The sequence below is a fragment of the Leptinotarsa decemlineata genome, unplaced genomic scaffold, assembly GCF_025532065.1.
Source record: "Leptinotarsa decemlineata unplaced genomic scaffold, Ldec_3_MD MMD2_tig00004307_RagTag_RagTag, whole genome shotgun sequence".
NCBI lineage: Eukaryota > Metazoa > Arthropoda > Insecta > Coleoptera > Chrysomelidae > Leptinotarsa > Leptinotarsa decemlineata.
Window position 1 is genome coordinate 11,631,328 of NW_027412606.1, and position 12,396 is coordinate 11,643,723.

The 12,396-nt window shown below is 34.2% G+C and overlaps 1 protein-coding gene across 3 annotated transcripts in view; it reads right to left on the reverse strand.

The window, feature by feature from the left end:
- Positions 1-12,396, reverse strand: part of Fhos (Formin homology 2 domain containing) — a 144,867-nt gene that overhangs the window by 83,601 nt on the left and 48,870 nt on the right. Inside the window, exon 1 of one of the 3 annotated variants that reach the window (XM_074178985.1) lies at positions 8,721-8,860. The exons of the other annotated variants lie outside the window; for them this stretch is intronic. Coding sequence (XP_074035086.1) covers positions 8,721-8,758 — 38 coding nt within the window. The 5' untranslated portion in view covers positions 8,759-8,860. Of the gene's footprint in view, positions 1-8,720; positions 8,861-12,396 lie in introns of those variants that run through there. 3 annotated transcript variants of the gene reach the window in all.

The window sequence follows — 12,396 nt, forward strand, 5'->3', positions numbered from 1 at the left end:
TATTAGATGATCACCTATAATTCCTGCCCATACATTAACCGAAAATTGGTGTTGGAAATGGGTTTCGGTTATTGCATGGGGATTTTCTTCAGCCCACACATGATTGTTATAGAAATTTTGAATGACATTCCGAGAAAAATTTGCTTCGTCTGTGAACAAAATGTGTGTCTCAAACTGCGGATTTAGTGCAATACTTTGTAGATACCACTGACTGAAGTTCACACGCTGTGGAAAATCTCTGGGGAGTAATGCCTGCACTCTTGAAATATGGTATGGGTATAACGAAAAATCAACCAAACTACGCCAAACAATTTGATGACAAATATCCAGAGTTCTAGCGATCTTCCTCGTACTCGTCTCAGGATGTTCCTCAATTTCTTGCAGCACCGCTTCCTCAATTTCAGGAGTTCTTACTACATGAGGTCTACCTTCCGGAGTCCCTTTCTTGAAACTACCAGTTTCCCCAAGTCGACGATGAATATTTGGAAAGGTTCGGCTATCTGGTAAGGCACGATTAGAATATCTTTCTTGATAAATGCGCCTGGTTTCTGTTGCATTACCATCCGCAAGGCCATATACGTAATGCATTTGCGCCATTTCCGCATTCGTATAATTTACCATATTTACTAATATTCAGAAGAACAGCGGACCACCAAAATAACTTCAATGACACTTCAAAATCAATCAAAACGCGCTGTGACAGTTTTTAACACCAACACCTTACTTTAAACCAACATCAATATTAGCTACTGACGTTTGTACATACAGAGAATTCGTTTTTTATTGCTATGGTGGGTACGCTGTTTTTTCTGCTATTAATCTTTAAAAGAAATCACATATCGACAAACACCATGTTTCCAAGAGGTGCAGTTAATAAATTCTGCTACACGTCATTTATTCCAGGATAACTAAATTTATGTTTTCAAAAATTATTAAGCGGTGCTGCGTTATGACGTAATTTTAATTGAGAACAGTGCATCTGACAACAAACAAATACCTTTCAGATCCTCAATTATTTTGAAACAAATCTGATTTCTTAGTTTGCTTTCAGTCGATGCACGATACCGCATCAGATTTTTAAGGAATTTATCCTTAAGTAAAGCGATTTTTAATTTTTTGAGTGAAAACCATGCGTCGGACAAGAAAACCCAGCAAATCAAATATGCTCAAAAATGTATGGAGATTTTAAAAATAATTTTTAATTCAAGATAAAGCAGTGGCGTAGTATATTTTCGCCAAAAATGTACATTTCAAAACTCGTACGTACGCCACTGGCAGAGAAAATAAAGAAAATTGTACATCAGAGAATGCGCCTTGAGGCATGGAACATATGTACCAAATATGTCAAAGATGTCTACAAAATTATCTCAGTTATTATTAAAAAACTGATTATTTTTGGAAACTTTGTCACCCTGTATCTCAAAAATTAAGGCGTTTAGGACATATGTCCATAGGACGTTTTTTCCTTAAAATGGGTCTAAGAATTACCTCCTTAAATATTAGCATGTGTTTAAGGAACACCCTGTATAAATGACAGGAACAAATAAGTAAATATCACAGATAAATAATGATGAGTAGAAAGTAAGCTGTGGTAGAATCTAATTGATGCTTAATGCGGCCCATGCTCTGTGTTTTTCAATCTATGTTTAGGAACAATATAATTGGATTTCTGTCGGGTGGAATACTCATGTTTATATTAGTCATCTTCAAAATTCGATATGTTCTCGTTTACAAAAAGTACACAATCATAAATATATGTAGCATATATAGTATCCTTGAAGGTACCACGACAAGTGTCTGTATAATTCATATTGAACATTGTTTTCAATATACGTTTCTGCATTATAAAAATACGTTACAGTTGTGTACTCTCTCCTCATACTAATAATATGCCGTTTTCAGTGCATCGATTTTCAAGTGATGTCTCAACACTCGAATTGCATAACACTTATTTGCTAGTTTTTTTGCAAGATAGTCAATATGTAGGTACCTCATAATTCAGCTAATCATCTATATAAATTCCTAAGAGTTTTTTACTCGTTGAAATATCTAGTCTTTCACTACTGAGCTGAAAATACTCCGGAATGGAAATATTCATGTGAACAGTTTTGAACAAAATGCAGTCTGTTTTAGATGTGTTCAACAATAACTTGGTATTGAAATATGTGGATGCTATAGAAATACTATTTGAAATGGATTTTTCCAAGTTAAGGTTCCTGTTTACTGGTACAATGAGATTGGAATCATCTGCATAGCTCACAACTTTAGTACTTGATTGTTTGTAAATTTCAGAGAAATCATTTATGTATATAATGAATAATAAAGGTACAAGTACACTTCCCTGTGGTACGCCTTTTTCTATTTCAGTGAAGTCTGAGAAAAATTCAATATTTCGTTGCCTAATATGTACTTTTTGCTTCCTGTTACTCAAATACGATTTCAAGAGATCCAAGGCATTTCCTCTTATTCCGTAATTGAAAAGCTCTCGAAGTAAAATGGAATGATCAACACAGTCGAACGGTTTACTGAGGTCCAGGAAGACGCCACAGGCACAAGAGTTTTGTTCATTTAGATATTGAATTTCATCCACAAACTTGAACAAGGCTATTTCGGTACTTTTCCCTCTAAGAATCATTTTGGAAATCATTGAACAAACCATGTGCCACAAAAAATGCATGATTCTCATTGATTTAATAACTTCAAATAGTTTGGAGAAAGCTGTTAACAAACTTATTGGTCTGTAATTATTTGTCATTTTGTTCACCTTTTTTATATATGGGGTTAACTACGGCCAGTTTCATTTGATCTGGATAGATACCGGATACTAGGCATTCGTTAAAAATGTGGCAGAGAACTGGTAATAAGGACTGAATACACTTTTTTAAAATTTTTGATGGCACATTGTCTATCCTTATTTTATTTTTGAGTTTATAGCTGAATTGGATTATTTCTTCTTCACAAACTGGATAAGGAAATATTCTGTTGTGGTTATTAAAACTCTCGATAGCTGGTGCAGAATTTACAAAATGAACATTAAAATCATTCGCTAGATTCACTCCGTCCCCATGAATATTAGGTAAAACAGTATTGCTATTTCCTGCCTTGGTGTTGAGGGTATTTATCACATTCCAGGTGGTTCTTGATTTGTTGTCACTTTCTTCAATCATATTTTTGAAATAGTCACTTTTTGATTGATTCAAAAGTAGTCTGTATGATTTCCTGTATTCATTGTATATATTTTTGAATTGTTCATTACCAAGAGCCATTAATTGCAAGATGCTTACTTTTTCTTTAATTTTTCTGATTTCTTCATTCAACATCCACTTTTTGTTTTTCATTGGATTCTGTTTTATTTTTTTGGTTGGAAAGAAAGAGTTGAAAAGCTCACAAAATTTACTCGAGAAGATATTCCATTTCGAATTAGTATCAGCTTCACTGATATGATATTGTTAATAGTACTTTCTGAAATTAGTTTTTTATGAATGGAATTGGAATTTTTGGTACATTCAGGCTGTTCAATGGTTATAAGTTGGGCTCGATGGTCTGAGAGGCATGAGTCTATAACATGAGTTATATATAGTTTAGTTCCTTTCTGATAATAATATTATCAATACATGTTCCAGATCTGTTGGTTACACGAGTATATTCATTAATAGTTAGGACAGCGTCAAAACAGTTTAAGATATCTAAGAATTCAGATTTATCTTTTGATTCTACCATAAAATAAGTCCCCAGCTACCTTCTTTTTATTGTATATCAACGACTTATTGGAAAAAACCAAGAATCCAATATATTGCTTTGTAGCACACTTCCATTTGGATTCCAGGACATAGTCTACGGAGGCACATCTTCACCGGCAGCAGAAGGTTGCATATCTTAATGAGGATTTAGAAGTGATTTCGAATTGGGGTGAAAGTAACCAGGTCCAATTCAATGCCACAAAAACTCAGGCATCGGTTTTCTTCAAAAGCATAAATGGCACCGAACCGGTCAGACAGTCGATAAGTTTGTTGGGGGTTAAAATGGACACCAATATGTCTTGGCACAATCATGTCGCTGAAATTGCAAAGGCTGCTTTTCAAAAGCTTGGAACACTGTTCCGAACCAGAAAACTATACACACCTCAGCAACTTTTGATCCTTTATAAAGCTCAGATCAGACCTTATTTGGAGTATTATTCTCATGTATGGAGCTTTGCTCCCAAACATACCCTGAAGTTGCTGGATTCCATCGAGGAAAGAACCATCCACTTGATTGGAGATAGCCTGGAACATCGAAGAAAGGTTGGAGATTTGTCTTTCTACTTTAGATACTTTCACGACAGGTGTTTAAGTGACTGGGCGCATTTGATTCCACCAAGAGCGTCACATATAAGAAATACGCGACGGACTGTAACTGCTCATCGTTTTGAGGTTCAACTTAGTACTCCTCGAACTTCACTGATTAAGAACCCTTTCATCTGGAGAACTCCGTTTATGTGGAATGAACTTCCTAAGAACGTTTTTCCAAATGGATTTAATCTCCAGCGATTCAAATCCAATGTGAACCGCTACTTTCGCACAGGCACTGCTCTGAGAGCGCTTCAAGAATTTTCCTGTAGTACTTGTGTTCTGTCCTTAAAAACATTATTGAAAAGATGTCTAGAGTGTTCGGCGATTTTCTGCTATCGAAAGAAATGAATCAAAGACTTTGCATCAGATTTTGTGTAAAAAATGGAATGAAGTTCACAAAAACACTTCAAATTCTGACAGTGGCATACGGTGATTGTACTCTAAGTCAGAAAAATGTTTACAAGAGGTACAAGCTTTTCACAGAAGATCGAGAAGATGTGAAAATGATGGCGCTTGCCCTAGACGCCCCAGCATATCAACAACCATTGTCCATTGTAAATGTTGGGAATCGTCGATTCACTATTAGAGAAGTTGCTGCGGATGTCAGCATATCAGTTAGCTCATGCAATGTAATTTTTTCAGAAATTTTGGGCATGAAGCGCGTGGCAACGAGGTTCGTTTCAAAATTGCTGAATTTTCAAAAAAACCGTCGCATGAACATCGATCAGGAATTATTGACTGACGTCAAAGGGAATTCAGATTGGCATAAAAGGGAGCTGGTGACGAATCATTGGTATGCAAATACATCGAAATCAAAGTCCAGTTGTCTCATGGAAGTCTCCAGGAGAGACTAGCACGCTAAGTTCGATCAAATGTCAATGTTTCGCTCACTGTTTTTTTCTATTACCGTAGCGTAATGCATCAGGAGTTCCTATCATATATGGTCGTAGGGTCATGAAGGAGTAATAACTTGAAGTCATTGCTTGTTCGTATTTTTTTAGACAAAAATAACACAGTAATCATGCCTCAGCTACCGTATTTATCGCCTGCGATTTTTTCCTGTTCCCAAGATTGAAATATCCATGAATGGACGGCGTTTTGCGACGATTGAGAAGATGAACCGAACCGCTGAGAGAGCTCAAAGACATACCAAAAAGTGCATATCAGAACTGATTCGAAAATTGGAAAAAACGCTGGATTAATTGCATTATATATCAGGTGGACTACTTTGTAGGGAACAAAATAGAAATTGATGAAGGAATTGATATTTTCTGGGCAGCATATCTCTTTGTAATGTAATGATTTTTTATGTCGTTCTAATGAAAATAGTATGTTCTGCAACAAGAAGTTTTCATGAGTTTTCCTAATTGTCTACTGATCATAGTAATTTAAAAAATTCACAAAATCATTATTATCATGAAAAAATATGATATTCATAATATTTCTTAGTGGAACTATGAGGTGAAAAGCTCTCAGCATAAATAGCTATAGAGTTTGAATTTCACTAACTCAAAACAACTGTTAACGACATAAAGAACAAAAGGTCACACCCTAGGAAACCTTCAACAAGAATTCTAGAGGTCTTAATGGATTTGACCGTGAACCATATCCTCGAAGTCATTCCGAACAAAGTTATTACAAAGCTAACTTTGATTTTTGAAAATGGTTTCGTTAAAATATAAATGTATCCGTGAAGTGAGAGGCGTCCACGTTATGAATAATTATATCCTGAACCATTTTTTTTTTTTATTTATACACTGTTCTACAGGTTACACCTAACTACATAACAGGGATATAAGTCAAATCACAATACAATACAATTACAATAAGTTATAAGGTAAAAACAATGCATTAGCTGAAGTAAAAAGACATAAAATCTCAGAGATGGAACAGTGAAAATGTCGAGCTGACACCTTGCTGAATTGCATTTGACACACATGTTATGCAGAGGTGAACGTTTTAGAATATTTGTACGTAGTGTTGGCAGATAAAAAGGATTAACCACTCTAGAGGTTGGTTGAGGTAGATTGAAATCGAATTTTTGCAGAATATGTGGGTCAATAATTAAATTATTAATCAGTTTATAATGAAAATTTGTGGAGTGACAATCACGACGGCAACTCAAACTATTCATAGCATATCTAGCTAACAATGCATCATGGGGAAATCCAATTGGTGGATAGATATTGTCTGATCTATAGGAGAGAAGTTTTAGGAAACGACGTTGTACTGATTCAACTTTCTCTGTATACAACTGATGAGATGGATTCCAGATTATGGATGCATATTATAATTTTGATCTGACGAAAGCATAGTATGAGGTTTCAGATGTAGAGGGATCCGAGAAATCTCTGGGGATTCGTGCAATAAATCCATACATTCTGTTTGCAGCAGACAGAGAGACTTCCATGTGCGGTTTTGTGTCGAAGGTAACACCTAGATCAGTGAATGTGAGAGGTCCTTGAAGTGTAATATCGTTTATTAAATATTGATATAAAAATGGACGATTTTTCAGTGTGTACGTCATTACATTTCATTCACTCGCGTTTAAAGGAAGATTGTTGCGAAAACACCATTGCTCAACACGTTGCAGATTGAGGGAGAGTTGAAGACAGCCCTGGATGCCATTGATCTCACAATATATTTTCAGGTCATACGCGTATATCAAACAGTTGACATCAACGACCTCAACTATGTCGTTTATAAAGGCGTTAAAGAGAAGTGAATCTAGGTTGCTTCCTTGTGGAACACCCGAGGTAGCTGCATATTCCACAGACTTGAAGCCATTGAATATAACATACTGACGCCTGTCAGTGAAGTATGATACAAAAAATTGGATTAGGGTCAGAGAAAAGCCGTACCTGTACAATTTCGATAGCAGTAATCCGTGATCAAGTCTGTCAAACGCCTTAGATAAGTCCGTATATATGACATCAGTTTGGGTTTCAGAAATGTGTTCCAGTTGTGTTGTTTTATGTTTTCAGCATCCAAGTGTTGCCTATCTTTGCACTTGGCTGCACCGAGCTGATGAGGCCAATAGCCAGCCAATAGCCAATAGAGGATTTCAGTTCTACATGGCTCCGAATCGTCGACTTCAGAAAGTTGAAATTTTGAGCAGTTGAAATGAAAAAGAATTAGTTGAGATGCTAGGAGAAGCAGTGATGATAGAATTAGGCAGTGATTAAATGAAAAACAAATGTCTATACATCTGTGCAGAATTCTGGTTACCAAGCTTCCATGATGAAGATGGGAATGTAAGCCAATTAATTAACATATTCGCGAAAAATCTAGAAAATCTACATGGATGTTGAAAAAGTAATTTCACATGAAAAATTCCGTAAAAATATATTTAGGTGTTTCAAAAAATATTCATTCTACTGTGTCGTCGTGTGTACCGATCGATGAAGAATTTTGTACTCTATAACATCGATGCTGTTAATTTTTTTTCTAAACTTCAATTTTTTGCCTCTTTTCAGATTATTACAAGATGTCGTTAAGCGATTTTTGACCAAATCGAACTAACGCGCAGCCGAAACATTCCGGAAAAATAACCAGGCATTTGGCAATGATAATGTTCTGCTCGACGTTGGTTTACGAAATTTCGTTTTGGTGCTTTAGCCACCATATTTCCCAGACCTCTCGCCAATAGTCTACCATATTTTCAAGCACTTCGATAAGTTTCCCACCGGTAGAACTTTCGCCAATCCACCAACCAGGCAAAAACTGCCTTCGTCAACTTCATCGAATCAAGAAAACACAATTTTTATGCTGACGGAATTATTCGACTAGTGTTACGTTGGCAAGAGTGTACTGATTCAAAATGGCGTTTATTTCCATCATTGATATATATCAGTTGAAAGTATACTCATAAAAACGGACAATCTGATAGTAATATATGATTTTGACAGTGACACTGAAAATACACATATCTTTCAAACCTGTGAGAAGCGGATTGATCCATATTTCATGACTATATTACAATTCTAGTGCTGCTAGTCTCTCAAATTTTGAGGTAAAATTAATTTAAGATGTCCGAGGAAATACAAATACAAACATATCTTTTATTAGAAGAGCACATTTTTTCAATTGAAAATTAGCAAAACATGCCAAGAATCGCACTTCAAAAGGTAAGACCTCATTAATCCTCACCTCGCACATGTTTCGACTTCTGAGGGTTGTCGTTTGAAGAGGAGCGATAGCTGGTTAACGAAAAAACAGATTAGTATTATAAATTTCCAAAATTTATAAGAAGATATGAACTCAAGTACACCTTTAATACATCATATACGTCAATATATTGTTCACATTTTAGAATGCGAACAAATCATGAATGATTCTATTCCCACAATGGGTTAAAGCAAACATTTTCATGCATTTTTAATAACTCACCAGCTGTTTGTAAAAATATCTCGAACAAGATAGCCCATATTTACGAAAACAAAAAAAGCACACAACGAACTAGGTCGGATTAAAGGTTCAAGCAGACTGAATATAAAAATGAAAATGCAGTCTCAGAGAGTGACAAACATTTTTTGGCAAATAGTTCATAAATGTTGATGATTCATCAGGGGCACTTTGGGTTTGTTCACAACTATTTTGTTGGTCTATGAATACTATCATACCACATTTTTAGAATCGCCGTGAGGATTATTAAAAATACAGGTAATGTGAATGTTTGAGATTCGGATTTTCATTGTCTGAAAATTTTCGCATGCCTTAGATTTTCTCAATAATCACTTTCTCAAACTTTAATTTTATATATTTTCGTTATTTTATATTGTTTTTATTTTTTTAAATTTTATGTCCTAGTATTTTCAGCATTTTATCTTTCTATCTTATCTTAGACATTGTTGGACATTTTTTGTGGTCAATGAAAGTTTGAACTTTTAACATTCACATTTCGACCAAACTCTCAATTATTTGTGAATTTTCATTCGTAATATGATTTGTCTTTTTTAAAATCATATAAGTTACTTGTGAAAACTGTCTTGATGATCAGAATAATTCATTTTCACGTGGAAATGGAAAATTATAGGCACCAGCAGATCGGATTTTTTAAATAATTGTTTTGAAACTGAGTGAACCACAGCATCAAACAAATATCAAATGATAAAAACCACGAGTGTTTGCCAGATCACTAATAATGTATATAGATACAATTCAAAACAAATTCAGAGGTATACTTGAGAAGTGATGGTTATGATGGCGCAAAATTTATATTATTTTTATTTTTTATGGGCATTTCTTATCTGAGTCATCCCTATAAATGATAAAAAAGATAATAATATTTCTCAAATCAAATAATTTCACTTTAATTTTCACCTTGATATCTCCAGAAGTTGGTGTCAAAAATTGTTTTATTTGACAATTTCTTTACATTTTTAAATTTAAAGATGAAAATTTACCTTTGAATCAAACACAGATATCTCACTTTTATAAGTCTATCGACGTTGGAAAGCCGATTATATTATGTAGAGACGAATAAATCTGAAGGATTGAGCAAACAAAAATTCGAATAGCCCTTTTCTTTTTTGTGGTTATGATTTGGATCACCTTATATACATCTTATGACGCAACAAAAAAATTTCATACACCAGTAATCACGAGTCTCTTTTACAACCTTATCAGAAATCAGTTAAAAATGTCATTATTGATTGATAAGATGCAAATGATATTTTTATGTTCAAAAAAAGGCAATTTGAAGTTTATGTAATCCTACACAAAGAGACTCCTGCAGAAACCATTTACAAAAATTAAATATCCCAACATTTTATAATACATATATTCTCAAAATAGGTCTCACTATTCATAAGAAGAGAATCGAAAATTCCACAGTATGCATAGGTCAATATGACCTACACACCTAAAATATTTTAGACGAAGCGGCGTTGTCGCTTCTACTATAAAGTAGCGGCTTCTTTGATTTTTCAAATGGAACACCCCGTATATAATATCATATTATGATTCATTATCACTTTGTCAACAAATTCATATACTATTTCCCTATACCTATCTATTACCGTTTAGAAGATATAAATTAATTTCGATATTTTTTTTACCAAACATGAACTTTTATAAATGCTGATAATCTTGAACTCTCTTGCACTAAAACGATCAAATTTGAAATGGACTGTAGTGATACTATGAGGATCTTCACTCCGAGTCATATTTTCATTTGCCTCATACAGGGTCTTCAAAAAATGCAGATACTTTGATCTCATGAAAAAATGAGTGGAACTCAATTTTTTCAAATGGAACACCCTGTATATTTCAACATTTTTGAGCTCTACATCCAATTTTATATTAACTTTGTTCAGATAATACTATTTCTATTTTGAACCGTTTTCGAGATAAACTGTTTCAAACGGAAATTGACATGGTTTCCTTGTTCATCACTCATTTTTGTAAAACAGATTTCGTTTGATGTTTCTCAATTAGTCACAGATAATACAATGAAAAGATAATTATTAAAATACTCCTCAACCATCGAATGAAACTTCTTTTCAAAGAATAGTTTTATTAACGCTGAAACACGAACTGAAAATAATAAATCCATAAATTAATGAGTTAATTTAATCGTCAGTGTATTTCAGAATATGTTCAAACACATCTCCACCTCTACTTGAACAAACATGTAATCTCTTCAAAAGATTGTCATGTGTAGCGCTTCTGATCAAGTCTGGAGTCAAACTATTGAAAGCAGTTGTAACTCTCGATTTCATATCTTCCATTGTTGTTATTGGAGTAGAGTAAACCATATTTTTAATGAAACCCCACACGAAATAATCTAATGGATTGCCATCTGGTGTTCTAGGAGGCCAACGAAAAGGTCCATTATTACCAATCCATCTGTCTTCGAAGATTTCGGTTGAAGCTTCGCTGACTGAATGATAATTATGGGGTGGAGCACCATCCATTTGGTACCATACACGTTCTCTTCCTGGTCTATTATTTAAAATCATTTGAATTCCAATCCTCAGTAAATCTTCATATTTTGATGCATTCAAATTATCATCATAAAACTCGATATAAAAAATTGACACATTCTTTATGGCACAAAATACATTGAATTGCCATCTTTCTTGAAAACCCCTTTGGCGAACAACATGGGGATTTTCTGGCGCCCAATAATGACTGTTGTGTCTATTGAAAACTCCATTTTTTGTGAACTTGGCCTCATCTGTCCATATGATATTGTCAAGGAAGTGTTCATCCTCTTGAGTCTTGACAAGTAACCATTCAAAGAATTCCACTCTACGAGGTAAATCATTCTCTTTCAAATGTTGAACACAGTAGAACTTATAGGGATGCCATTCCTTTTTAAGAATTCGACAAATTGTCACGTAGGGTATATCTGTCTTACGAATGATTTTTGAACGGAAGGTTCCATTCAACCTATAGTTTTTTAGTAGTCGATTCATCACATTATTATTCGGCTTCGGAAGTTGTGGATATCTTTCATGAAATACTCGGCATGTTCTACTTGCAATTCTATTGCACTCACCATAAATTATTAATAAATTCAAGAAATCTTCATTACTGTAACCTAATCTTGACATTATTCTATTATAATTGGTAGCTATCACAATCAGTCAAAACCACCAACGAAAGTCTGACGTTAAATAATTGGTTTTTTATTTTTCCAAAGCACACTATTAAAAAATATTAATGTGTACTGTTGTACGTTAGAGACCAATACCTCAATGTATACAAATTGTAACTTTTTCTAAGGTAGGTACATACCAATTTCGAATTGACTGATCTGAGACAGTTAAAAAACTGGATTGAAAAGAAATATTACTAAGTATAAAAAAAATGTTGAATATCCAAAATAAGTGATGAATTCAAAAAAATGAGCAAGAAAACCACGTCAGTTTCCGTTTGAAACAGTTTATCTCGAAAACGGTTCAAAATAGAAATAGTATTATCTGAACAAAGTTAATCTAAAATTGGATGTAGAGCTCAAACATGTTGAAATATACAGGGTGTTCCATTTGAAAAAATTGAGTTCCACTCATTTTTTCATGAGATCAAAGTATCTGAAGATCCTGTATGAGGCAAATGA